The 27,969-nt window shown below is 47.2% G+C and overlaps 1 protein-coding gene and 1 long non-coding RNA gene across 4 annotated transcripts in view; both read left to right on the top strand.

Annotated features, from left to right (window-relative positions):
• Window positions 1-27,306, top strand: part of LOC113453201 (neutral alpha-glucosidase AB-like) — a 35,766-nt gene extending 8,460 nt beyond the window's left edge. Inside the window, exons 2-25 of one of the 3 annotated variants that reach the window (XM_087913790.1) lie at window positions 442-537; window positions 746-854; window positions 1,820-1,947; window positions 3,292-3,471; window positions 5,029-5,094; window positions 7,837-7,948; window positions 8,692-8,779; window positions 9,866-9,962; window positions 11,780-11,960; window positions 12,977-13,130; window positions 14,282-14,517; window positions 15,559-15,685; window positions 16,541-16,620; window positions 16,704-16,847; window positions 18,032-18,128; window positions 18,657-18,758; window positions 19,107-19,350; window positions 19,941-20,005; window positions 20,522-20,598; window positions 22,043-22,117; window positions 22,864-22,977; window positions 23,940-24,052; window positions 24,259-24,359; window positions 25,230-27,306. In XM_087913790.1, coding sequence (XP_087769916.1) covers window positions 442-537; window positions 746-854; window positions 1,820-1,947; window positions 3,292-3,471; window positions 5,029-5,094; window positions 7,837-7,948; window positions 8,692-8,779; window positions 9,866-9,962; window positions 11,780-11,960; window positions 12,977-13,130; window positions 14,282-14,517; window positions 15,559-15,685; window positions 16,541-16,620; window positions 16,704-16,847; window positions 18,032-18,128; window positions 18,657-18,758; window positions 19,107-19,350; window positions 19,941-20,005; window positions 20,522-20,598; window positions 22,043-22,117; window positions 22,864-22,977; window positions 23,940-24,052; window positions 24,259-24,359; window positions 25,230-25,339 — 2,896 coding nt within the window. In that variant the 3' untranslated portion in view covers window positions 25,340-27,306. The remainder of the gene's footprint in view (window positions 1-441; window positions 538-745; window positions 855-1,819; window positions 1,948-3,291; window positions 3,472-5,028; window positions 5,095-7,836; window positions 7,949-8,691; window positions 8,780-9,865; window positions 9,963-11,779; window positions 11,961-12,976; window positions 13,131-14,281; window positions 14,518-15,558; window positions 15,686-16,540; window positions 16,621-16,703; window positions 16,848-18,031; window positions 18,129-18,656; window positions 18,759-19,106; window positions 19,351-19,940; window positions 20,006-20,521; window positions 20,599-22,042; window positions 22,118-22,863; window positions 22,978-23,939; window positions 24,053-24,258; window positions 24,360-25,229) is intronic. The other 2 variants (XM_087913792.1, XM_087913791.1) reach the window with 2 other exon arrangements.
• Window positions 5,890-6,394, top strand: LOC148124566 (uncharacterized). Its single transcript, XR_015739677.1, has 3 exons — window positions 5,890-5,926; window positions 6,214-6,288; window positions 6,330-6,394. It is a non-coding gene; the product is annotated as an uncharacterized LOC148124566 (long non-coding RNA).
• Window positions 27,307-27,969: the final 663 nt, after the last annotated feature.

Raw genomic sequence — 27,969 nt, 5'->3', positions numbered from 1 at the left:
GGAAGGAAAGCCATATTGACTTAGCATCCTTGTGATTCGCTTAACGACCACAACCGAAAGGTCATAGAATTGGATGTGACTCCTTGAACGTTTGCTTCACTTAGCAACGGAGATTCCAGTCCCAACTGTGTCTGCAAGTGAAGGAATACTTTGTACTCCTGACATTCCTTTACTGGTCATGTATCTAGTGAAATGGGATAACAAGAAATTTCTTCTTAATTCTAATTTCTCTCCTTGATCCGTTGCTTCTTGTCCTGCCTTCAAGTGCTTTGGGGAACAGCTTGACACCCCACTTCTTTGGGGCAACCCCTCAAATACTGGAATACTGTCACCCCTTAAACTAGACACCCCAATTCCTGCAACCGTTCTTCAAATGTTTTAGCCTCCAGTCCCCTAATTGTGCGTTGCTTGAAAGTATCTCTACCTTCGTGTTCCACCTAGAATGTCTGCGTTCGTGTGGTTGACTCTTCTCCTGGCTGTGGTGTCGGCGGTAGACAAAAGCAACTTCAAGACCTGTGACCAGAGTTCCTTTTGCAAGTAAGTTGTGTGAAAAGGGAAGAGGTGGAGAGATACTGAACCTTGTTTGTTCCCAAAGAGGAGGTCCTTCTCTCCTGCCTGGCCCTGGGCCTGCCATCTTGGGGGTGGGGTCCTTGGAGGCCGAGAAATGACCTCTCTCTCCAGACTGGGCGTGAGATTACCTAGCATGGGTGGTCTGTCTCCAGTAACCATGGTTTCCCCTCTTCAGGCGTCAGAGAAGCTTACAACCTGGAAGCTCCCCTTATAGGGCGCTGCTGGAATCCCTGCAGCTGAGCCAAGAATCTATGAAAATCCAGCTTGTTAATGAAGCAAACAAGGTAAATGAAACCCCTTGGGCTTCCTAAAAGGTCTGGAGAGAGACTCGCTCTCTTTCAGACCAAACAGAAGGTCTGAGGGTTAGAAAATTGAGAACGGTCCCTGTGTGGGATCCTTTGCGGGGTGGAGTCTCTGATTTTCTTGCAGATATTTCATGACCCAGCTTGGGAACTTCATCAGTGCTAGAAGGTTTGTGAGGAGGAGGAGGGGGAAGAAGAGGAGGAGGAAGAGGACTGTGGGATCCTTGGTGCTCTCTGAGCTTGGTGGTTTTCTTGCAGACGTTTCATGACCCAGCTAGGGAACATCATCAGCGCTTGAAGGGAAAGGGTGGCTTGGTTCTCTATACCGTTGAAAGGAGACAATTAGACGTATATTTGGAATATTAAGATTGCACCAATAGAAGAAAGTATTTGTAGCTCAGGGTTGAACTGTGTGGTCCATGGTGCTCTCTGAGCTTGGTGGCTTTCTTGCAGACGTTTCATGACCCAACTAGGTAACATCATCAATGCTAGAAGGGAGTGGAGGAGGAAGAGAACTGTGAGGTCTTTGATACTCTCTGAGCTTGGTTGTTTTCTTGAGGACGTTTTATGACCCAGTTAGGGAACATTATCAGTGCTAGAAGGGAGAGTGGTGGAGGAAGAGGACAAGAGTAGGGCCCCTGATGCTCTTTGAGCCTGGTCATTTCCTTGCAGATGTTTCATGACCAAACTAGGGAACATCATCAGTGCTAGGAGGAGTGAGCCTTGCTCTCTGTTTGTATACAGTTGCAGGATATAAATAAATAAATAAAAATCTGGTTGTGGATTGCTGGTGACTGGGTGTTTTGGTCTTTTGGTTTACCTTGTCGGCTTTCTGTGGTCTCTTTCAAATGGTATTTCCCCCCCTCCCCCCCCCCATGGCCTTACGCTGTGGGGTGAGATTTACCAGTGGGGAAAAGCCAGTGGGAATCCGTTCTTCCCAACCTCAGGTTCCTCTCCTCCTGGAGTTCTACGGCTTGAAAGGGAACATGACCCGCCTCCGGATCAACGAGTTGACGCCCCTCAAACCCCGCTATGAGGTACACGACGTCTTAATCCAGGACCCTCCCACCTCCAGGTACGGGGATGGGCCGCTGCGTTGGCCAGGGGTCTTTGGGGAGGGGATTCTACGGGAGGGGATGGAGAGATGGACGTTAGGAGACTGGGGGTCTTTAGAGCTTCCACAGAGCCGGGACGTTTAAGCGATAGAAGGCTTAAAAGAGTTGGCATCACATCACACACTGGACTAGGAGCTTGGCTTCTGGGTTTCATAGGGAGCCAGTTTGGCTGAGTAGCTAAGGTTGGAAATTAATTGGAAAAGCCGGCAGTTCAGCGGTTCGAATCCCTAGCATTGCCGCGTCACGGAGCGAGCTCCCGTTCCTCGTCCCAGCAGCTTCTGCCAACCTAGCAGTTCGAAAGCATGTAAAAAATGCAAGTAGAAAAATAGGGACCCCCTTTGGTGGGAAGGGAACAGCGCTTCGTGTGCCTTCGGTGTTTAGTCATGCCGGCCACATGACCGCGGAGACGTCTTCGGACAGCGCCGGCTCTTCGGCTTTGTCACTGAGATGAGCACCGCCCGCTAGAGCCGGAAAGGACTAGCATATATGTGCCAGGGGAACCTTCACCTTTAAGGCACCCAAGCTGAAAAGCGGGAGATGGTGAGAAGGAAGGCGCTGACCTAGAAACCAGGAGATGCTGAGTTCTAATATGATCTTAAGCCTGAAAGCCAGCTGGGTGATTTTGGGCCAATCATTAGGAATCAGTGAGTTCAAGTCCTGCCTTAAGCATGAAAGCTAGCTGGGTGATTTTGGGCCAATCGCTAGGAGATGGTGAGTTCTAGTCCTGCCTTAAGCATGAAAGCTAGCTGGGTGATTTTGGGCCAATCACTAGGAGATGGTGAGTTCTAGTCCCGCCTTAAGCATGAAAGCTAGCTGGGTGATTTTGGGCCGATCACTAGGAGATGGTAAGTTCTAGTCCCGCCTTAGTCATGAAAGGTGGTCGGGTGATTTTGGGCCAATCACTAGGAGATGGTGAGTTCAAGTCCTGCCTTAGGCATGAAAGCCAGCTGGGTGACTCTGGGTCAATCCCTCCCTCTCAGCCCAGCCCAACTCACAGGATGGTGGTTGTGAGGAAAATAGGATGAGGTTGGGTATGTTCACAGTCTCGAGTTATTTGTGAAAATAATAAAGGGATACAAAAAAAAATATACGACAAATTAAAAAACAAATTCTGGGAGTGTAAGTCCACACTTCTAAAGAAAATCCTGAACTCATTTAAAACCAAGGTTGGAGACCCCTGGTTTAAACATCCTTCGGTGAACAAGTGAGGTTATCAGGTGAGATAACGTCGTTTTCCCCTTTCTCATTTCTGCTCTGCCCTCATCCCGCCCTTGCGTGCGTCCTCCCCACCCCCACCCCCCAAGATTGTCTGTCACAGGCCGCGACGAGAACAGCGTGGAGCTGTCGCTGGAGGACGGGAGCCACAAGGTGATCCTGACAGCGAAGCCCTTTCGCATGGACCTGCTGGCCGGGCGGGACCTGGTGCTGAGCGTCAATTCCCGGGGCTTGCTGGTATTTGAACACCTGCAACAGAGGAAGGACTCGTGAGTACCTGGGATCTCCACGTCTGGAGTTTGGAGAAAGGGGGTTTTTTTGGTTCCTTGGGAGCGGAGGAGAGCCTGCTACCGGGGGGAAAAAGAAGATGGTTTATTTAGGCTAGCATTCCTGGCTTCAGCCCAAGAACTGGAGATGGAAGCACAATGTTACTCAACTATCCATCACCTGCGGGGTCCTTGGTGCTTTCCGAGCTCAGTTCTATTTTCCCGCAGACGTTTCACGACCCAACTAGGTAACGTCCTCAGTGTTTGAAGGCAGCGGGGGGTCTGCTCTCTATTTATATACGAGTAGCTTGCCCTGCCAGTGTTGTCGGTTTACAACTCGATAAACCACAACCTAACCCAGGGACCACCAAGAAAGAGCACACCCAGCAATGCCCGCAGGGCAAACCGCTGTGTAGAATTAGATCACACGTAAGGACACTCCCGCCTCTTATTTTCCCAAATAATGACAACCCTAAGAGGGTTGAGAGGGGGGGACTGGTCCTAAACCACCAGCTAGCTTTCATGCCTATGGTGAGACTAGAACTCACAACCTCCTGGTAACTGACCCTAAGTGACACAGCTAGCTTTTGTGCCTTAAGGGAAGACTAGAACTCACCGTCTCCTGGTGAGCCTGGCCCCAAGTGATGTAGCTAGCTTTCATGTCTAAGGCAGGACTAGAACTCACCATCTCCTGGTCTCTAGGTCAGCTCCTTTACGACTACACCAAACTTGACTCTGATGTTCAGAGATTTATGGGCATTTCAATCCTCCAGAAATCAAAAGATTTAGAAGCCTCGTATATGTTACGTAAGGAAAGCACTGAGCTTTATATCTAGGCACCTATTTTCCTGTCTGTCTGACTCTCTGGTGGATTGTAGAAGGATAGACAGAGCCTTCCATCCTTCTACAAGGAAGGTATTGGATTTTCAAATCCTTTTCTTTTCTAATCCACAAAATACACCCTCCTAGTCATCCTTGTTTATCCCCAGGCAGAATCCAGGCCTAAGATGACATGGATAAAGGCTGGATTGCCAGTGTTGGTTTTTAAATAGTGGGTTGTTGTTTTTTTAAACCTATCTGGATTTCTTGTTTTGTTTTTTGACTTTCAAATGTCATAAAATCTCAAGCTCGTGTCTATGTTAACGTTGTACTGCACCCATTAAAACAACGAAAAATAATTTAAAATCGATTTGTTGGGTTTGGTGGTGGGGGGAATTATTTGGGTTATTTTGTATAGCATCTGGGTTGATCTGAGCACAAAATCATGGTGTGTTGTTTTTTCTTTTACTCTAGTAAAACCCACTGGCAATCCTGCTAAATAGATAAAAATAAATAATAAGGATGCATTTTGGTTTTTGTTAACTGGGGTTTATTTGAGTTTCAAAAACTTGGTTGTTGTTTTTTTGTTTATTTATTTATTTTTTGTTTAAAAGAAATTAATTAGGCAGGGGGGGTTGGGGGCATCTTTTGAGATTCCTTGCACTGACTCTCCGTTGTGTTTTCTGTTTTTGTTGGTCTGTGGCCCCCCCCCCACAACTCTCGCTTGGCCCCCCCTCCCAGTTTCTCGGATAAAGTTAGTGACACGGTCGTTAGCATTTGGGATAGGATCACGAGCGTTTTTTCTAGGTAATTCCGCAAGCTTCTGCTTCTGTTTCTCAACCCCCTTTCCCTCCGTACAGAAAAACGGGGTCCGCTGCCCGGCCTTGGTGACATAAGCAATGGGAGGAGCCACACACCCCCTCTGACCCCACCCCCCCACCCCAATCCTTCCTCAAGATTAAGAATGGAGAATGACGTATGGTGGGGTGCGGAGGAGATTCTCACGTCAGCCGCAGTTCGGCCCGGCAAGAATCAAGCGCTGGGAAAAAGGACTTAGATCCAGAGGGTGGGGTGGAGGGCATAGGATAGCCACAAATATTTTTTAAATTGATTTTTTTTAAAAAAAAATTAAAACATTGCTTCACTGTTCTTGAGGACTAGAGCCTTAACAGCTAAAAAGCTATTCGTTTACCAGATTGTAGGAGGGAGGGAAAATATAAATATATATATCCCTAAACTAGGATATTTCTGGGTTCTAACTTGTTTGGGACTCATCTGGATATTCCTTCCCTCTTTTCTGAAAACTCACCAGCCATTTTTCCTTGATTTCCTGTGTGCAGAATCGGATCTCTTGAAAGGGAAGTGGATTCTTTCCATATCCGATTCTGTGTTGTTGTTTTTTTCCCCCTCTCCCTTTTTTCTGGACCCTAGAATGCCTTCCCTCCTGAGGGCTGGGTGAAATCTTGAAATATTAAACCGCCTTGCCCTGTTTAGGAGACATGGGGAAGCCTTAGGTTAGCTAAATATCACTGTTTAGGACATGGGGAAGCCTTAGGTTAGCTAAATATCACTGTTTAGGAGACATGGGGAAGCCTTAGGTTAGCTAAATATCACTGTTTAGGACATGGGGAAGCCTTAGGTTAGCTAAATATCAATGTTTAGGATATGGGGAAGCCTTAGGTTAGCTAAATATCACTGTTTAGGATATGGGGAAGCCTTAGGTTAGCTAAATATCACTGTTTAGGATATGGGGAAGCCTTAGGTTAGCTAAATATCACTGTTTAGGATATGGGGAAGCCTTAGGTTAGCTAAATATCAATGTTTAGGACATGGGGAAGCCTTAGGTTAGCTAAATATCACTGTTTAGGATATGGGGAAGCCCTAGGTTAGTTAAATATCAATGTTTAGGACATGGGGAAGCCTTAGGTTAGCTAAATAAAGTGGTATATAAGTGTATTGCTATTGCTAAATGTCACTGTTTAGGACATGGGGAAGCCTTAGGTTAGCTAAATACCAATGTTTAGGACATGGGGAAGCCTTAGGTTAGCTAAATGTCATTGGAGATTCTCGGTCATCCAGGTCATGGTTGTCCCAAAGGTGTTTTTTTATTTTCCAAGATGCAAATGGGTTTTCTTTGTTTTTCTCGGAAGACGTTTCTCTTCTCCTCCAAGAAGCTTCTTCAGCTCTGACTGGATGGTGGGGAATGGAAGGATTGATCCTCCTTGCAAGGCAGCTGGTCATTTGCATCCTTTTTAGGGAGTCGCTGAGGCCACTTGGAGGTTCGTCTGTGTCCTCAGGGTCACCTGAGTGGTGCAAACGGGTGGAACTGCCGAAAGGACTGGAGACCGAAAGGGTGTCGTATCCCTCCTGTTCAGTTTTGACCTAGATGGCCTCTTTTGACCCCTCTTCCAAACCAGCTCTGTCCAAAATGTGGACTTTGCCGTCTTCAAAAGAGCGGCCTTTGTCTTTCAAATGCAAACGGACTGCTGAACCTTGTCCTGGTGGGTTTGTGCTATGTTGTGCCGCGCATTTCCACAACCAAGGCAAACAGGTGAGGATATAGATAAACCTCCCGAGTGGCCTCAGTGACTCACTTCGAAAGGAGGCAAATGACCAGCTGCCTTGCAAGGAGTCTAAATCCTTCCATTCCCCACCATCCAGTCAGAGCTGAAGAAGCTTCCTGGATGAGAAGCGAAATGTCCTCAAGAGAAAAACCGAGAAAATCCAGTTGCCTCTTGGGGGGAACGAAAGAAAAAAAGCACGTTTGGGATTTAGCTAGTGAAAGACACGAAGGAAATCTCTGCGTGGGCAGAAGACAAAAATCGCCATCCTTGGGTCGAAGAATCGGAAGGGAGAGCTTTTGAAAATGGGACGGCCCCGTTCGATCACCTGTTGCAGGTAGTCCTCCAGTTACAACTGCAGTTAAGCCCAGCCTTCTTGCCGTTGCCCGGCGAAGGATTCGTTGCCCCGTTTTAGAACATTCCTTGCCGCCATTGCTAAAGGGAATCGTTGCACGTGTTACGTCACTTGCATGGTTCTTAAGTGAATCTGGGTTCCCCCTTGCCTTGGCTCGTCAAGACGGTCGCAAAAGGGGATCCCGGGACCCTGCAACCGTCATAAATATGAGTCACTTGCCAAGCGTCTGCATTTGGGTTGCTCCGCAAATGGTTGTAAGTGTGAAAACTTAAGTCCCCCCTTTTCCCCCCCAGTGCCGTTGTACCTTAGAACGGTCACTAAATGAAGTGTTGTAAGACGAGGACTAACTAACTAGTTTGACCCGCCCCATTCTCTACCTCATGGCTAGTTCTCCCCCCAAATCCCCCTCCTCCCATCCCTACTAACTAAACAGGGCTGTGAAATGGCGTGTGTGTTTCTATTGATCGATATTGCCATCGGTTTGCGCCAGGGTGTACGTACGTACTACACCTCCTTTGCGTTTGGTGAGCTTTTGCGTTGGTGTGTTCCCCCCTCTGCGCGGGGAAATCGTGGTGGGGGGGTGTCTCGGACTGAGCCTCCTCTTTTTTTCCCCCAAACTCTCTTTCCTTCCAGAACGCCGGCCAAGGAACCCGAGGCCGGAGGAGGAGGAGGAGAAGGAGATCCGGATGAAACCGCCAATCCGGCTTTGCCTTCGGAAGAGGAATCCGCCCAGAAAACGGAGCAGGTGAATCCAGAAACCGGAGTCAGGAGAGGAAGGGGAGGGAGGCTTTGGTGGAAACCCATACCAGCAACAGGGAGAGGAAAGTGGGGAAGAGGAGGAGGAAGAGGAGATGGATGGGAGGGAGAAGGAGTAGAACAGGAGAGAGAGGAGAAAGTGAAAAGAGGAAGAGGAGATGGATGGAAGGGAGAAGGAGAAGAACAGGAGAGAGAGGAGAAAGTGAAAAGAGAGGAGAGGGAAAAGAGGAAGAGGAGATGGATGGAAGGGAGAAGGAGAAGAACAGGAGAGAGAGAAGGAGAAAGTGAAAAGAGGAGAGGGAAAAGAGGAAGAGGAGATGGATGGAAGGGAGAAGAGAAGGAGAAGAATAGGAAGAGATCAAGGAGAGAGAAGGAGAAAGTGAAAAGAGAGGGGAGGGAAAAGAGGAAGAGGAGATGGATGGGAGGAAGAAGAGAAGGAGAACAGGAGAGAGAGAAGGAGAAAGGGAAAAGAGAGGGGAGGGAAAAGAGGAAGAGGAGATGGAAGGGAGGGAGAAGAGGAGGAGAATAGGAAGAGATCAAGGAGAGAGAGAAGGAGAAAGTGAAAAGAGAAGGAGAGGGAAAAACTGAAAATTCGCTCCAGCCTTAAAACAGCCACGCCTACCTTAAGTTGCCTGTTTTTAAAATCCTTATGATTTATTTTATACCTTTAGTGCCACCGTTGATCATGCCAGTCTTTCTTTTCTTCTTTTTCTTTTGTTTTTAAATTTCCAGCCTGAGGATGCCTCCCAAAAGGACCCCGAAGAAGATCCGGGATCCTGGGAAGAAACTTTTAAGACCCACACAGATAAAAAGCCCAACGGTAATAAGAGCATTGTGTGTGTGTGTTTTTAAAGCTTTATCTGTATTATCTCCCTCTCTCCTTTTCCGTTTGGAAAGCAGGGAACGATCAATGGCAAAACCCTCTTGGGATCCGTCTCCCGATACGAGGACGATGGGTTTTTGTTTTATAAAATTCATCATTTGGAAGGCTGACAAAAAGGGGTGGGCTAGATCAATATTTCTCAACCTCCGTAGCTTTAAGATGGGTGGACTTCAACTCCCAGAATTCCCCTGCCAGTGGGGGCTTTTATGTTCCTTTTCTGCGCTGCCAGCTACCATTATTTTGATTCCCCTGGCCTGAGTAAGCTTTGATCTTCCTTCCTTCCTTCCTTCCTTCCTTCCTTCCTTCCTTCCTTCCTTCCTTCCTTCCTTCCTTCCTTCCTTCCTTCCTTTTCCCCTTCTTTCCTCCCTCCCTCCCTATTTTCCTTCCCTCCTTCCCTGTTTCCTTCCCCCTCCTTTCCTTCCCTCCTTTTCTTCCCCTCTTCTTTCCTTTCTCCCTCCTTTCCTTCCCTCCCTGTCTTTTCTTTCCTCCTCCTTTCCTTGCCTCCCCTCTCTCTCCTTTCCTTCCTTCCCTCCCTCCTTCCCTCCTTTCTTTTCCCCTTCTTTCCTCCCTCTCCCTCCTTTCCTTCCCTCCTTCCTTCCCCCTCCTTTCCTTCCCTCCCTCCCTGCCTCCTTTTCTTCCCCTCTTCTTTCCTTTCTCCCTTCTTTCCTTCCCTCCTCCCTCCCTCCTTCCCTCCCTCCCTCTCTTCCTCCCCTTTCTTCCTTCCTTTCCTCCCCCACTTTTTCTTGCTCCCCCGAATTGTCCCTTTTTGATAGCTTCCCCAAACTAAAATTCCGCTCTGCGATGTGTGACTTTGCCCAGAACACCAAACCTCCCAAGTGCTTAACCGGGATTCACAAACCGGCTTCTAGTTTCACGTTCCAGCCTGATGCCCGCTTGCAAGCCCGAGTTTATCAAGTGGGATCACTTCAAATGAGACGAAGGAACGTGGCTTGATGCTTCCGGAGTGGCCTCAACCAGAGAAACTCAGCCCTTTTTCCTTCTCTGCTCCTCGTTGTACTGCAGGACCAACGTCAGTGGGACTGGATTTCTCGTTCCCGGGAGTGGAGAACGTTTACGGCATCCCAGAACACGCAGATAACCTCCGTCTTCGAACCACTGAGTAGGTTTGGGGTCGATGGGGGTGCTGGCAGGGAGCTGTGTCTAACCACTGTTCCTTAGTGGAACTGGAAAAATATTGGTGTTTGGAAAAATATTGGTGTTTGGCATGCCAAGGTGAACGTTGATTTGGACGGCAAATAAATTTTAGCAGAGAATTGGGAGCTTCCAATAGTGATTTGCTGAGATATGGGCGGCTGTAGAAATCAAAATATATAAAATGCACAGGTACAGTAGATGTGGTACTTCGCTCAAGAGTAGCAACTGTGAGAGGGATTTTGGAGTCTTATCATTTAAATACGAGCCAGCCGTGTGCTGCAGCGGCCAAAAAAGCCAATGCAATCCTAAGCTGCATTAACAGAATCATAGGATCAAGATCATGTGAAGTGTTAATACAACTTTATAAGGCCTTGGTAAGGCCACACTTGGAATCCCACATCCAGTTTTGGTTGCGAGGATGTAAAAAAAGATGTTGAGACTCTAGAAAGAGTGCAGAGAAGAGCAACCAAGAGGATTAAGGGGACTGGAGGCTAAAACATACGAAGAATGGTTGCAGGAACTGGGTACGTCTCGTTTGATGAAAAGAAGGACTGGGGGAAACAGGATAGCAGGGTTCCAAGATTTGAGGGGCTGCCCCAAAGAAGATTTGGGGGGTCAAGCTATTCTCCAAAGCACCTGAGGGCAGGAGAAGAAGCCATGGATGGAAACTAACCAAGGAGAGAAGCAACCTAGAACTAAGGAGGAATTTCCTGACAGTGAGGACAATTCACCAGTGGAACGGCTTGCCACTAGAAGTTGTGGGTGTGCTCCATCGCTGGAGGTTTTTAAGAAGAGATTGGACAACACATTTGTCTGAAATGCTATGGGGTTTCCTGCCTAAGCAGGGGGTTGGACTAGAAGATCTCCAAGGTCCCTTCCAATTCCTTCCTTCCTTCCTTCCTTCCTTCCTTCCTTCCTTCCTTCCTTCCTTCCCTCCCTCCCCTCCCTCCCTCCCTCCCTGTTGGACTAAAGGACCTCTAAGGTCCCTTCCAACTCTTCCTTCCTTCCTTCCTTCCTTCCTTCCTTCCTTCCTTCCTGTCCTGTCCTGTCCTGTCCTGTCCTGTCCTGTCCTGTCCTGTCCTGTCCTTCTCCCTCCCTTCTTCCCTCCCTCCCTGTTGGACTAGAAGACTTCCAAGGTCCCTTCCAACTCTCCTTCCTTCCTTCCTTCCTTCCTTCCTTCCTTCCTTCCTTCCTTCCTTCCTCCCTCCCTCCCTCCCTCCCTCCCAGAAAAGAAGGTTTTTAAAGAAGAGACAGGACGGCCATTTGTCTGAAATGCTATAGGGTTTCCTGCCTAAGCAGGGGTTGGACTAGAAGACCTCCAAGGTCCCTTCCAATTCCTTCCTTCCTTCCTTCCCTCCCTCCCTCCCTCCCTCCCTCCCTGTTGGACTAAAGGACCTCTAAGGTCCCTTCCAACTCTCCTTCCTTCCTTCCTGTCCTGTCCTGTCCTGTCCTGTCCTGTCCTTCTCCCTCCCTCCCTCCCTCCCTCCCTGTTGGACTAGAAGACTTCCAAGGTCCCTTCCAACTCTCCTTCCTTCCTTCCTTCCTTCCTTCCTTCCTTCCCTCCCTCCCTCCCTCCCTCCCTCCCTCCCTCCCAGAAAATAAGGTTTTAAAAGAAGAGACTGGACGGCCATTTGTCTGAAATGCTATAGGGTTTCCTGCCTAAGCAGGGGTTGGACTAGAAGACCTTCAAGGTCCCTTCCAACCCTGTTACTCTATTCTATTCTAAATATGAATTCTTTAGGCAGTATTTTCCCCCCTGCTCTCATGATCCCATCTCTGCAGGGGAGGGGACCCGTATCGCCTCTATAACTTGGACGTCTTCCAGTATGAGCTCTACAACCCGATGGCGCTCTATGGATCCGTCCCTGTGTTGTTGGCTCACAGCGCCCAACGCACCCTTGGCCTGTTTTGGCTGAACGCAGCCGAGACCTGGGTGGACATCACCTCCAACAGAGCTGGCAAGGTAAGCGGAGTGGGCTTTCCCCTGCTGCATTAGGCAGGGAGTCCTCGACCTACGGCCACGATGGAGCCCCAAACGCCCGCGGCTAAGCGGGACGTTTGCTGAGTGACCTTTTGTCCCCTTTTTGCGACTTTTCTTGCCACCGTCGTTAAGAGAATCGCCTCAGGAGTTAAAGTTAATCACACGGTCGTGAAACGGATCCAGCTTCCCCTTTTGACCTTTGAAGGTTGCCCAAAGAGGCTCATGTGAGCCTGGACCGTCATAAGTACGAGTCAGTTGCCAAGCATCTATCTGATCATGGGAATGCTGCAATAGTCATAAGGGTGATCAACGGTCCTGGGTCACTTTTTTCAGTGTTTTTGTCCCTTTGAAAGGTCGATTAACACCTGTTTGTAAGTTGAGGACTTCCTTTTAGGATAGGTGAGTTATTTACCTCAAGGGTCTCCAAATTTGGCAAACTTTTAAGGCTTGTAGACTTCAATCCCTGGCTGCTGGCTGGGGAATTCTGGGAGTTGAAGTACATAAGTCTTAAAATAGCCAATTTGGAAACTCTGATTTATAGTAACCTTGCTGGCTGGAAAATTCTGGGAGTTGAATTTCACAAGTCTTAAAGTTGGAGACTTCTGATTTATAGTAACCTAATTGGCGGGAAAATCCTGGGAAAACAAGTATTAAAGTTGCCAGTTTGGAAACACTGATTTATAGTAAGTTTGCTGGCTGGAGAATTCTGGGAGTTGAATTTCACAAGTCTTAAAGTTGGAGACTTCTGATTTATAGTAACCTAATTGGCGGGAAAATCCTGGGAAAACAAGTATTAAAGTTGCCAATTTGGAAACTCTGATTTAAATTTGCTGGCTGGAAAATTCTGGGAGTTGAATTTCACAAGTCTTAAAAGTTGCCAATTTGGAAACCTCTGATTTGCAGTATCTTAGCTGACTGGGGAATTCTGGGAGTTTTAAAGCTGCTTAAGGTTGAGAAACACTAATCCAGAAGTGTTCCCTGCCCCCCTTCCCTTGCAGACCATGTTTGGGAAGATGCTAGATTACATACAAGGCGGAGGAGAAACGCCCCAAACAGACGTTCGCTGGATGTCGGAGAGCGGAATCATAGACGTGTTCCTTCTGCTGGGACCTTCACCTGCGGACATTTTCAAGCAGTATGCATCCCTCACAGGTGAGCTGAGTGGGAATCGGGGCGATCCCAAGGACAAACGGCAAGAAGAGAGGCTGGGTTAATCGATCCAATCCTCTGCATTCTGTAATAGAATGAGAATGAGAATAAGAATAAGAAGACGAATAGAATAGAATTAATAGAAATGGAAAGAGTAGAATAGAATAGAAATAGAGATAGAAGACGAATAGAAGATGAATAGAAGACGAATAGAAGATGAATAGAATAGAATTAATAGAAATGGAAAGAATAGAAATTAGAATAGAATAGAAATAGGATAGGATAGAATAGAATAGAATAGAATAGAATAGAATAGAATAGAATAGAATAGAATAGAATAGAAAAAACAAACAGTTATAAACTCACTTTTTTTCAGGCCCTTTGTAACTTTGAACAGTCACTAAATGAACTACTGTAAGTCAAGGACTTCCTGCATAAGGCGAGGCCTTCCCTCCGTGTGAACAGGATGTGATGTCCCAAAGGAGCATGGCACAAAGGCAACGCAGTCAGATAATCAGCAGGAGTCCCTTTATTTGCTCCAACTTTGCCCCCAATGTCCTGGTTACCTTCTGGGCTGGAGAAAAACTCTCCCAGGAACAGCCTTTGGCTGCAGGGAATCAAGTCCAAAAGGTGGTCAACAAAAACTGTTAACTATAAGTCCAATCAAGGCAAAATGAGGTCATTAGTCCAGCAGGGCAGGAGGAGGAATTCTGGATGTGAAAGCAATAACTCAACACGGTTGGGAAGACGCCAAGAACGCAGATAACTAAAGTCAACACAAGATAAACTCACATTCGCTCCCAGCAGACACTGCACTCAGCATGGATCTCTTTTAAACTCTCATTCCCAGCTGTGGCTAATGAAGGGAATCAGGGCCCTTTCCTCCCCCGTAAGCCATGCAACCCACGTTGCTCCCTTCTCCGTTCCTCCCTGCGTGCCCTAGGATGAAGGGGTGGGTCCCACTCTGAACTCCCTCTCCCTTGCTCTACCTCTCTCTCTCCCCTGCTGTGCCCAGCAGACTTTGCCCTTCCCCAGTTTCCTCCACAGCCAACCGAGTCACGCTCCCATTCCCCTGTCATCTGTTCGGATTCAGACTCCCGACGGGGGCATGATAGGCAGACCTCCAGACCTTCTGTGTGTTCCTCCTCCTCCAGGCACCCAGGCTCTGCCTCCGCTCTTCGCCCTGTCCTATCACCAGAGCCGCTGGAACTACAACGATGAGGAAGATGTCACCGCGGTGGACAACGGCTTCGACGAGCACGACATCCCCTACGACGTCATCTGGCTGGACATCGAGCACACCGACGGCAAGCGCTACTTCACCTGGGATGCCAACAAGTTCCCCCACCCCCAGGAGATGCTTCAGCGGCTGGCAGCTAAGAGGAGGAAGGTAAGGCGGGACCAAACCGCCCCTCTCAAACCTTCCTGGGGTTTGGGGACTTTCTGAAGGCCTCGTTGTTGGCCTGCGGTTTGGGTACAAGGAGAAGAGACGGGTGGTAACTTGGAGTTCGGCTGTGGGGGTTCTTTGGTACTCTTTCAGCTTGCTGCAGACGTTTCGAGACCCGGCTAGGGAACATCATCAGTGCTAGAAGGGAGTGGAGGAAGAGGAAGAGAACTGTGGGGTCCTTGGGGTTCTCTGAGCTTCGTTGTTTTCTTGCAGACGTTTCATGACCCAACTAGGGAACATCATCAGTGCTTCTGGGTTGGGTCATGAACTGTCTGCAAGAAAAACAACCAAGCTCAGAGAGCACCAAGGACCGCCACAGTCCTCCTCTTCCCCCTCCTCCTCTGAAGTTGTGACTGCTCCCGTTGCTGGAGGTTTTTAAGATCAGACTGGACAGCCACGTGTCTGAAATGGTACTTAAGATCTCGTGCTTGAGGGGAGGAATTGAACTAGAAAACCTCCAATTCTTATTTTCTGATTCCTTCCTCTGCAAATGCCATTCCCTTCTGGCACTGATGGTGTTACCCACTTGGGTCATGAAATGTCTGCAAGGAAACAGCACCAAGGACCCCATAATTCTCCTCTTCCTCCTCCTTCCCCTTCCAGCACTGATGATATTATCTAGTTTGGTCATGAAACGTCTGCAAGGAAACCACCAAGCTCAGAGAGAGAGAAGGACCCCACAGTCATTGTCCTCCTCCCCCTTCCTCCTCCAATTCCACAAATCCCATTCCCTTCTGGCCCTGATGGTGTTACCTATTTGGGTCATGAGACGTCTGCAAGGAAACCACCCAGCTCAGAGAACACCAAATGCCCCAGAATTTGGCTAGTCCTGGCATGGCCGTGATCTAGAACCCAAACTAAAAAATAGATTTGGTGAAATAGGAGCAGTTGTCTCCCTGGGGTATATTCAACTCGATGGGTATATTAACGTTACCCCTTTTCAAGTCCATCCACCCCAATCCATGTTATTCGTCTTTCACCCAGATGGTGAGCATTGTAGACCCGCACATCAAAGTTGACACCGGCTACCGAATCCACAATGACATTCGCTCCCGGGGCCTTTACATCAAGACCAAGGACGGGAATGACTATGAAGGCTGGTGCTGGCCAGGTGAGGAAAAAGCTGCAGGATGCCTCCAGGTGTCAGTCAAGAGTGACAAAGATGAGTAGGGGGCCGGAGGCTAAAACACACGAAGAGCGATTGCAGTCTAGCGAAGAGAAGGACCAGGGGAGACAGGATAGCAGTCTTCCAATATCTCAGGGGCTGCCCCAAAGAAGAGGGAGTCAAGCTATTCTCCAAAGCACTTTGAAGGCAGGACAAGAAACAACAGGTGGAAACTCATCCAGGAGAGAAGCAACTTAGAACTTAAGAGAAATTTCCTGACAGTGAGAACAATTAACCAGTGGAACAGCCTGCCACCAGAAATCGTGGCTGCTCCATCACTGGAAGTTTTTAAGATGAGACCGGACAGTCATTTGTCTGGAATGGGATACGGTTTCTTCCTTGAGCAGGGGGTTGGACTTGATGACCTCCAAGGTCCTTTTCCATGTCTGTTATTCTGTAAAGATGGTTGGCTTCTTCCTGGCAGCTTTGGGCAGGAGTAAGGTGAGCCTCCGAAATGCTGATAACCAATTTCTTTTGACTCCCCCTGGGCTTTGTAAAGCCAGAAAAGGCTAAATCCCAACTTTTATCTCCATGTTTTGGATCAGAAGTCTCCATTTTGACCCCTTTTAACGATGGGTTAATCTCTCAGAATTCTATATGTTTCCGTTGCTTTCCCGGTTTCCTTGACTGAACTCAACAACTTCTTTCCTTTTGTGTGTGTCAGAAGCATCACAATGAAACTTAAGGCCTAGCACGCAGCGTCAACTTTAAAATAACAAGATTAAAATACGTACAAGTTAAACAGAAACCGGTCTAGAAACTAGTAAATATCTGTTCTGTTCTGTCCTTTCTCCGTCTCAGGTTCAGCAGGCTATCCGGATTTCACCAACCCTCAGATGCGTTCCTGGTGGTCCAGCATGTTCGCTTACGACCAATACGAGGTAGGGGGGGCTTCCTGCTTTATTCAGATCTTTCTTCTGTTCTTCCGCTTCTTCCGGTCACTCAACTTCCCCTTTGACCCCAGGGCTCCACGGAGAATCTCTACACCTGGAACGACATGAACGAGCCTTCGGTCTTCAACGGTCCCGAGGTGACGATGCACAAGGACGCCATCCACCAAGGGGGCTGGGAGCACCGCGACGTGCACAACCTGTACGGCTTTTACGTGGTGAGGGGCCCTCTCGTCGCGGAGTGGGTTTTTTTGGGGGTGGGGAAGGAACGCCAAGTGAGCCGTTAAATGAGGAGAAGCTTGATGGAGAGAAAGAAGACCGAGGCAGCCGGCAAAGGAATATGCCTCCAACCCAGGGTCTCCACCCAATTCACAAGGTGGAAGAGGGGAACCATATTCCAATTGGAATGGAATGGAATGGAAAATAGAATAGAATAGAATAGAAAATAAGAATAGAATTAGAATAGAATTAGAATAGAATAGAATAGAATAGAATAGAATAGAATAGAAAATGGAAGGGAAGGGAAGGGAAAGGAATGGAATGGAATGGAATAGAGAATAGAATAGAGAATAGAATAGAGAATGGAATGGAATGGAATGGAATAGAATAGAAAATGGAGTGGAATGGAATGGAATGGAATGGAATGGAATGGAATGGAATGGAATGGAATGGAATAGAATAGAATAGAATAGAATAGAATAGAATAGAATAGATGTTGGAAGGAATAGAATAGAAAAGAATAGAATAGAAATAGAAATAGAATAGAATGGAATGGAATAGAAAATAGAATAGAGAATAGAATGGAATGGAATGGAATAGAAAATAGAATAGAATAGAAAATAGAATAGAAAATGGAGTGGAATGGAATGGAAGAATGGAATGGAATAGAATAGAATAGATGTTGGAAGGAATAGAATAGAAAAGAATAGAATAGGAATAGAAATAGAATAGAATTCTTTATTGGCCAAGTGTGACTGGACACACAAGGAATTTGTCTTGGTGCAAATGCTCTCAGTGTACATAAAAGAAAAGGCACATTCGTCTAGAGTCAAGAATCATCAGGCACAACACTTAATGATGGTCATAGGGTATAATAAGCAATCGAATCATACTAGGAAACAGTCAAGATAAATCATTAGGATACAAGTGACAGAGTTACAGTCATACAGTCCCAAGTGGGAGGGGTGGGTTGATAGGAACTACAGGAGGATTAATAGTAGTGCAGACTGTAAAATGAGGTAAAGACTAACTTAGCAAATGTCCGGCTTAACAACCAAAGTTTGGGGCTCCCTTGTGGCCATAAGCTGAGGACTCCCTGTATTTCCTAGACCCTGCTGGGGTTGAGCCCGGATCCAAGTTTCAACGCTTTGAATGACCCTCTTTTCTTTCTTCCTCCTGGCAGCAAATGGCCACCGCGGAGGGCCAGGTGCAGCGGTCTGGCGGCCTGGAGCGGCCCTTCGTCTTGACCCGAAGCTTCTTTGCGGGTTCACAACGTTACGGTGAGTGGTGGGATTCAAACTTTTCTTTTTCTGCCGGTTCCGTGGGCATGGCTTGGTGGGCCTGGCAGGGGGAAAATACTGCAAAATCCCCACTCCCTCCTCACCCCACTAACCTTCTTTCCAGCTCCGTTCTCTTGTGCAGGGCCACCAGAGGAGACGCAGCCAATCAGCTGGGGCTCGATGGGAGGCGGAGAATAGATGGGGGCGGGGCCACTCAGAGGCTGTATCGGCCGGTTCTCCGAACTACTCAAACTTTCTGCTACCAGTTCTCTAGAACCGGCTGAATAACCACCTCTGGTTACGATTAGTGGCATTAAAGACGAGAGATGGAGAGTAGCTGCGTAGTAGTCTTCCAAGCCAGGCTTGGGGGAGATGCGGGGGGACAGATCTTGAAGCCCCCAAGTGTGTAAGGATGTTGGGAAAAGACAGTGGCGTCGAGTCACTTCTCAAAATTTATCTCGGAATCGGCAGTTCACCACAACGTCGTTGTTAGTTGTTGTTACAGTTTGTGGTTGCTCTCTTTCGCAGGGGCTGTATGGACCGGCGACAATGCAGCTGAGTGGGACCACCTAAAAATCTCCATCCCCATGTGCCTGAGCCTGGGTTTAGTGGGCATCTCTTTCTGTGGAGGTAAGCCGGGGACCTCCGAGTAGCGGCCGTCCTTGACTTATGACCATTCGTTTAGTGACAATCTCTCTCTATATAAAAGCGAAATACCCCTCAAGCATCGTCACAAAATCTCCAGAACCGTAAAGCCTACAAACTTGGCAAATTCGGCACGTGTGTTCCTCTTGGTTTCTAGGGGCTCACTAAGAAAGGATTTTTCCAAATGACTATCAGAGCATTTAGAGTATTTCCTATGTTATTATTATTATAATTATTATTAACACGCTCTGATGCTAAGGAGTTCTACTCCCCCTCCTCACCTGGAAAGAGTTTTCTCCACACGGAACCGTTCTTCTTCCCTGCCATGTTTAGCTGACGTGGGCGGCTTCTTCAAAAACCCGGAGCCCGAATTGCTGGTGCGCTGGTACCAAGCCGGAGCCTATCAGCCCTTCTTCCGGGCACACGCCCACGTGGACACCACCCGCCGGGAACCCTGGCTCTTCGGGGACGAGAACAAAGCTCTGATCCGAGAGGCTGTGCGCGAGCGTTACGCTCTGCTCCCCTTCTGGTATACCCTCTTCTATCAGTCTTACCGGACTGGCCAGCCTGTCATGAGGTGAGTTGGAAGGACCGGGAAAGAGATGGAAGGGAGCGTGGTTCGGGTCCGTATTTCGCACGGAGCCCATTTTAGCTAGGGGATTTTGGGAGTTGAAGTCCACCCATCTTAAAGCATGCAAGGTGGGGGATTCTGGGAGTGGAAGTCCATCCAGGAAAACTTGCAGACCTGGGAATTGAAATCTATTCATTTTAAAGCATGCAGACCTGGGAATTCTGGGAGTTGAAGTCCATCCACCTTAAAAGCATGCTGGCTGGGGGATTCTGGGAGTGGAAGTCCATGAAAACTTGCAGACCTGGGAACTCTGGGACTTGAACTCTATTCATTTTAAAGCATGCAGCCCTGGGAATTCTGGGAATTTAAGTCCATCCATCTTAAAGCATGCAGACCTGGGAATTCTGGGAGTTGAAGTCCATCTTAAAGCATGCAGAGTAGAGGATTCTGGGAGTGGAAGTCCACCCTTCTTAAAGCATGCATACTGGGGGATTCTGGGGGTTGAAGTTCTGCATCATTTCCTCAGTCTAGCCATGGTGTCGTATGATGTTTTCTTATTTCGACCATATTAATTCTTGCTTTTTGCTCTCTGACAGACCGCTGTGGGTTGAATATCCCCAAGATCCCACCTTGTACCCCATTGATGATGAGTATCTGCTTGGTGAGTGTGTGTGTGTCTGGCTGTCAGTCAGTCAATCAGTCAGTCAGTCAGAACCAGGAATGGCAAGGATGTAATCCTACTTTCTGGCCCCAATTGTAGCTCCCCACAGTCATAGGACCACGATTTTCATTGTTTTTAACCGGAAACTAGCATTTATGGTTTCCAGCAAAAAAAACAAAAACAAACAAACCCAACAACTATCTGTTTGCTATAACGGGTTTATTTAAAAGCCACGATGTTTGTTTAATGTCACCCCCCCCCTAAAAAAAAGTTTGTAAAATCGAGCATGGTCATTTGGTGACCTGCTTAATGTCTGCCACAACTTAAGAACTTTAATTCTGGATTCAGTTACGGTCATAAGTCGATTTTATGACTGGAAATAATGACAGGCAGTAATTTGGTTCCTTTTTCAAGGGAGAAGGGATGTGGCTGCTGCTGCTAGAATATGACTCGTTTTTGAAATGCAGTAAACAGTTCCTTCAAGTTTCTAGATCTCATTGACCGTCTCCTTTACAGGCGATGCACTGTTAGTTCATCCAGTAACTGCCCAAGGAGCTCGGGGTGTACAGGTGTATTTACCTGGCAAAGGAGAAGTAAGTGTGGCTGTTGGCTTTGGACTGAGCTATTTACTTATTAGATGGTTATCCCTTCTTTATTTTTTAAGTAACTCAAAACAGTGGACGTTCCTAATGCTCCTTCCTCCTCCTATTTTCCCCACAACAACCCTGTGAGGTGGGCTGGGCTGAGAGAGTGACCAAAGCCACCCAGTTGGCTTTCATGACTAAAGGGGGGACTAGAATTCACCGTCTCCCGGTGATTGGCTCAAAGTCACCCAATCTTTTTCATGCCTAAGGTGGGTCTAGAACTCACCGTCTCCTGGTGATTGGCCTAAAGTCACTCAGTCATTTTCATGCCTAAGACGGGACTAGAATTCACCGTCTCCTGATGATTGGCCCAAAGTCATCCATGTGTTTTTATGCCTAAGACGGGACTATAATTTACTATCTCCTGGTGATTGGCTCAAAGCCAGCCAGTTGGCTTTCATACCTAAGGGGGGGACTAGAACTCACAGTCTCCTGGTGATTGGCCCAAAGTCACCCAGCCATTTTCATGCCTAAGACGGGACTAGAACTCACAATTTCATTGTTCACAGGCGAGCACTTTACTCACTATACCAAAATCTCTCTCTCTTTCTCTCTCTTTTCCTTTCCTTTCCTTTCCTTTTTCCTTTTTCCTTTCCTTTCCTTCTTTCCTTTCCTTTCCTTCACTTTCCTTCCCTTTCCTTTCCTTTTTCCTTTCCTTTCTTTTTTCCTTTCCTTTCCTTTCCTTTCCTTTCCTTCACTTTCCTTCCCTTTCCTTTCCTTTCCTTTCCTTTCCTTTCCTTTCCTTTCTTTTTCCTTTCCTTTCCTTTCCTTTCTTTTTCCTTTTTCCTTTTCCTTTTTCCTTTCCTTTCCTTTTCCTTTCTCCTTTTTCTTTTCTCCTTTTTCCTTTCCTTTCCTTTCCTTTCCTTTCCTTTCCTTTCCTTTCCTTTCCTTTCCTTTCCTTTCCTTTCCTTTCCTTCACTTTCCTTTCCTTTCCTTTCCTTTCCTTTCCTTTCCTTTCCTTTCCTTTCCTTTCCTTTCCTTTCCTTTCCTTTTTCTTTATGTTACAATTGGCTGGAAAAAAAAAAAAAGAATTCCCTTCCAAAGAAGAATATGAAATGCAGATCCCTATTAAGAAGAACTTTCCTCCCCACTGAACTTTAGAGCAGTCGCGTCATCTCAGAATAAACCGTTTTCAGCCCCCGGGCAGCGCAACTGTTAACAAACCGCACGTTTATCTTATGAAAACAAGCTGTCGGAAGAGGAGTTTGTCACCTCTCCAGAACTCTTGTTTTTTTGGCCTCTTGAAGGAAACGCAGCTTTACAACGGTGGCTTGGCCGGGTTTCAAACCGACATCCTGCCAAGAGATTTCTTTTGTGTGTGTGTGGTTTTTTTTCTCTTCATCCCGTCGATCTGGCTCACCGAATCCTCTAAACGATTTTTTTCTTTTGGCAGGTTTGGTACGACGTCCACACCCACCAGAAACTCCACGCCCCACAGACATTTTATTTGCCAGTCACTATGAGCAGCGTAAGTCCGAGATTGGGGGTCGAATTAGGCACGGCCACCCTCTCAAAGAGCCGAGGGGTGTGTGTATGTGTCCTCCCCCCGTGCCCCCAATGCAGACCTCCAAAATATGCTCAGCCCAACCTGTCTCACACGTGGGAAATCAGGGAGCCAAAGCGGTTCCGATAAATACAGGTAGTCCTCGACTTACGAAAGTTTGTTGAGTGACCGTTTGAAGTTGCAACGGCACTGAAAAGAAGTGGCTTAGGGCCGTATTTCACACTTAGCGATGGTTACAGCCTCCCCCAAATACAGCCGTTTTGACGACTGGCTTCATATTTATGACGGTCGCAGCATTCCCACACGATCGACCGTCTTGACAAGCCAAATCCATGTTGGGAAGCCCGATTCATTTAACAGCCGGGTTGACTCGTTTTAACAACTTGGCACCGATTCACTGATTCAACCAGAAGTGTGGTGAGATGGGGCCGTTTCATAAATCTCTCGCTTAGCAATGGAAATTTTAAGTGCCACTGTGGTCGTAAGCCGAGGACCACCTGTACAGGTTGATGACACGATGACCCTCTACAGGGTTCCAAACGATTAATTTTCAAAGGAGATTGGCAGGTAGATAAAGAGTCGGTGAAATTCCAGGTGGGCTGGACTTCGAGATCTCCCGTGGGCTCAAAGGGACTCGAGATTGCTGACGCGTTTGACCCTTCCTTCGTTGTCCATCTCACCCTCACTGAACTCGTTTTTCGTTCCCAAAGATTCCCGTCTACCAGCGTGGGGGCAGCATCGTGGCTCGGAAGGAGCGGGTCCGGCGTTCTTCAGACTGCATGCAGGACGATCCGTACACGCTCTACGTGGCTTTGGGCCCTCAGGTGAGGTTGGATGGGTTTGGAAGGCTGCATTAAGACAATCAGTTGGGATAACGCCATCAAGGATGTTATCCCCGCCAGGCCCTAAGATATGGTCTAAGTGTACATAAAAAAAGGAAAAAAATACATTCATCAAGAATCATAATATACAACACACAATGATAGTTGTAGGTTATTAAATAAGCAGTCAAATCATACTAGGAAACAAATAAAACAATATAAATTGTAAAGGTACAAGCAACAAGGTGAAAGTCAAAAGTAGAAAAGGAGATAGGTAATAGGAAGGATGAGAAGAATAATGGTAATACAGCCTTAGTAAATAGTTTGACAGTGTGGAGGGAATTAGTTGTTTAGCAGAGGGATGGAATTTGGGGAAAAACTGTCCTTGTGTCTAGTTGTTCTGGTGTGCAGTGCCCTATGGCATCATTTAGAATAGAACAGAAAATAGAATAGGAATAGAATATAGAATAGAATAGAAAATGGAACAGAATATAGAATAGAATCGAATCGAATAGAATAGAATAGAATAGGAATAGAATATAGAATAGAAAATGAAATAGAATATAGAATAGAATAAAAAATAGAATAGGAATAGAATAGAATAGAAAATAGAATAGGAATAGAATATAGAATAGAATAGGAAATGGAATAGAATATAGAACAGAACAGAACAGAAAATGGAATAGGAATAGAATATAGAATAGAATAGAAAGTAGAATAGGAATAGGAATAGAAAATGGTATAGAAGAGAGAATAGAAAAGAAAATAGAATAGGAATAGAAAATAGAATACGGAATAGAATAGGAATAGGAATAGAAAATAGAATAGAATGGAAAATAGAATGAATAGAATAGATTGTAGAATATAATATACAGAACAGAACAGAACAGAACAGAACAACTTTACTGTCACTAGCCTGCCCTGAGTCCAATCATTTGGGTTTCTACTTCTCTCAATCCCTCCAGGGAACCGCCCAAGGGGAACTTTTCATTGATGACGGACACACGTATAATTTTGAGACGAAAGGAGAATACCTGCACCGCCTCTTCCGTTTCTCTGGCAACGTCCTGACAGCCAGGTACCCAGTCTAGGAGTTGTTTTTATACATCTATATCTATATCTATATCTATATCTATATCTATATCTATCTATCTATCTATCTATCTATCTATCTATCTATCTATCTATCTATTAATATCCTATAATAATATCCTGTTCTCCCTCCGCCTGAATCATCTGGCAACCCCTTTTCCTTCCGTCTGAATTCCCCAATTTTTATTTCAGCTCGGCAGATCCGAAAGGCAGTTTTGAAACCCCGGCCTGGATCGAACGAGTGGTCATTCTCGGTGCGGGCAAGCCAGGGGCAGTCTTCCTCAAACAACAAGGTGAGTCGGTGGGAAGGCCAAAATTACACCATGTTTCCTGTTTGGGATTGAAATAGCAAGTGATTCCCTTCCCTGGATAGCAGCTTATCAAGCCACCTAGAACTAAGGAGGAATTTCCTATCGGGGAGGACAATTGACCAGCGGAACAGCTTGCCACCAGAGATTGTGGGTGCTCCAACACTGGAGGCTTTTAAGAAGGGACTGGACAACGAGCTTCGAAGTCAGTTGGCTTTGGGCCAGTTTCACGTGTGCAAACTGTCTGTGTGTGTTCGTACGGTGTTTTGTGACATCCTGGAGATTGTGGGAAGTAGGTACGTCTAGTCCAAGGCTCTTCCAACTTGGCAAGTTTAAGACTTGTGGACTTCAAGTCCCAGAATTCCTGAGCTAACAATGACTGGAGGAGGAGGAATTCTGGGAGTTGGAAGTCCATAAGTCTTAAAAGCTGTCAAGTTTGAAGGCCCCTGGTCTAGTCTAACGAAGAGAAAGACCAGGGGTGACATGATAGCAGCCTTCCAATATTTGAAGGGCTGCCCCAAAGAAGAAGAGGGGGAATGGGGGGGTCAACCTCTTCTCCAAAGCACCAGAAGGAAGGACAAAAAGCAACGGATCAGGGAAAGAAGCAACCTGGAATTAAGGAGAAATTTCCTAATAGAACAATTAATCAGTGGAACAGTTTGCCACTGGAAGGTGTGAATGTCCAACACTAAAGATTTTCAAGACGAGATTGGACAACCATTTATCTGGAATGCCGTGAGGCCAGGGTCTCCTGCTTCAGCGGGGGTTGGACTAGAAGATCTTCAAGGTCCCTTCCAACTCTGTTATTCTTGCTCAGACCTCTCTCTCTCTCTTCTCTCCTCTTCCGCTGTCCAGGAGCAGGAGAAACGCGCCTGGATTTTACCCACGAAGCTGAGACTTCCGTTCTAACCATCCGCAAACCCGCCGTGAATATCGGAGAAGACTGGAACATCTCGCTACGATAATGGCACGAGGCGGGAGGGGGGGGCGGGGGGAGAGACAAGAATTAGCTGGGCAGAGGGTCAGGGAGATGTTGGGGAGGGGGTGTGGGGGAGGGGGCGTTGAGCTCTAGGTCAGGAGCCCATCCCCCCCCATCCATTGGGGAGATAGACCTGGAAGCTCCCTGCTGCCGCTGCGTCTCGGGTCCAGTGTCCCAGTTCAGAAGGCATGAAATGGAAAAAAGGGGTATCTTTCCCTTCCTCCCTCTGGCCTTTTTATCCTTCTTTTCCTCTCTCTTTCCTTCCTTCCTTCCTCTCCAGTCCCTCCCCTTGTTTGTGTTTTTCCTTCCTCCTTCCCTCATTCTTCCTCTCTCCCCTTCCTTTCTTCACCCCTTCTTTTTCCTTCTCTCCTTTCCTCCCTTTCCTGTCTATCCTCCCATTTTTTCTTTCCTCTTTCCCTCTGCTCCTCCCTCTCCTCTTCATCCCTCCCTCCCTTTTTTCTTTCTCCTCTTTCCTCCCTTTCCTTTCTATCACTCCACTCCCATCTTCTTCCTTCCTCTTTTCCTCCTCCTCTTCTTTCCATGTTCCTTACTTTCTCCCTCTTTCTTCCTTCCGATCTCTTTTCCTTCTCGCCTTCCCCGCCTTTCCTTCCTTCCTCTCCGCCCTCCCGCCTCGTTTCTTCCTCTCTCCCCTTCCTCCCTCCCCTCTTTCTCCCCTCCCTCCCTCCTTTCTCCCCTCCCTCCAACTTTTAAGCAATATTTGCTGTAAAATGAGGACTGTCCTGGCGACACTGGATTGCAACCCGTTTTCCCTCCGGGGACTGGTAGCCAAGGCACACACACCCTTCCCTTTCTCCCCTTTCCAATGATTTTTTTTCTGGAAAACACAAACCTGGATTGCCTTTTTCCAAAGTTGGTGGGCCTAACTCTCTTCCTCTAACACCCCTTTTCCCCTTCATCTCCGCCCACATGTTCTGGCTGAAGTTTTAAATCCGTTTCTGGATCAATTGGGGTGGGCGGGCGGGTGGGAGGAAGAAAACCTCAACCCGAAACCCAGTTGACGGTTGGCAAGGACTGCCTTCTCAACCCCTTTCCTCGCCAGCCGGTGAATGTACTACAGTTTTCCTCCACAACCCCGAATGCCAACCCCTTTGCCATTTGCAAGAAGTCTCCTGTGCAGCCAGAACCACAAAAACCTCGCTCTAATCCCTGCCCTCTCCCAGGAGGCTCTTCTTGCAAAATCCTTGGATTTTCGGTTTTCTTTTTCCCAGACTGGAGGGTGGGGGGGAATATTCTGTTTCCGAGGGCCGGGGTGGGGGTGGGGGTGGAGTTGACCTAGTGTCAGTGAATCACTGTCACTTCTATTTATGGCTATTTTTTATTTTGGATGGGGAAGGCAGACCAGACAGATCATGTGAAGATAAAAGAAGGGTGCAGTTGTTGAAGTTACCAGATTTAGGCTTAAGAGGAAGTGGGAAACGACTGTCCTCCACGGGGACCAAGGAAAAATCGGGTAGGGGGTAGCATGGGGGCATGAGCCGCTAGAGAAGCACCCCCTTCCTCGCAGGAAAAAGAAGCGGGGGTGCATCTGCCTGTGGGAAGGGCTGGATTTTTTTGTTTTTTGTTTCCCTTTTAGCTGCTCTGTCTTCTTCCAGATCCTGCCTCCCGGCTTTGCTCTGCCTACAAGCCAGAAGCTTTCGTTTTGTGGCGTTTTTTTTATTATGATTATCCGTAGGTGTCTGTGGATTAACATTCCTGATTCTGGCTGGTTTCTCCTTTACGTGTTTGCCAGCCCCCTCTCCCCAAAAAAGGCACAGAGCAGGGCTTTTAGTTTTAAAAAAATAAATTCCTTAACACACACACACAAAACAACACACCAAAATCTTTTCTATCCCTTCCCGATTGCCATGACATCCGCAGGTAAAGCTTTTACTGACTTGAGTGTTTTGATAAAAGATGGAGAATTAAAAAAAATAAAAATACCGTAAAGTCTCACCGTTGTGGTTTGAATTAACCAGGAGGCTAGTTTTGTGCTAAAGAGCAATGGGTCAAAATGCTTCCTTTTTCTGGCAAAAAGAAGAGCCTGCTTGAAGGCTCTTGGTCAGAAATACCAGGTTGGTTCAGAAAGTAAATAAACTAGGCCCGTGCCCCAAAGGTACTTTTTCAGGAAGCCACTGGATTTTCTCATTTTTTTCTTCTTCTGAAGATGTTTTGCTTCTCATCCAAGAAGCTTCTTTAGCTCTGACTGGATGGTGGGGAATGGAATGACCGATACACCTTGCAGACAGCTGGTCATTTGCATCCTTTTGGAGGATCGTTGAAGCGCTTGGAGGTTTATCTGTGTCCTTGGGGTCATCTGAGTAGTTCTCCTGGTTCCTGTAGTCTGCCATTTTTCCTCTGGAAATCCATTCCACTCGGGCAGGGGTGGATGGGTGTTGGACTAGTCCAGGGGTCGCCAACCTTTTGGACCTCAGGGACCACCAAACTCATACGGACCAGAGACCCTGGGAAAATCCCCCCCACAAAAAGTCTACAGGAAAATTCCTCACCCTGTTTTCCTACTGATCGATCATTCTTTATTTGGGATCGCAGGATACTGTCTCCAGCTCCGTTCTCGGGGGAGAGAGAGAGAGACTTTGAGGTTCGTGCAAGGAAAGC

Source organism: Pseudonaja textilis, chromosome 16 (genome assembly GCF_049901715.1).
Source record: "Pseudonaja textilis isolate UNSWEBS1 chromosome 16, rPseTex1.2, whole genome shotgun sequence".
Taxonomy (NCBI): domain Eukaryota; kingdom Metazoa; phylum Chordata; class Lepidosauria; order Squamata; family Elapidae; genus Pseudonaja; species Pseudonaja textilis.
This window is presented reverse-complemented; position numbering and strand designations above follow the sequence as displayed.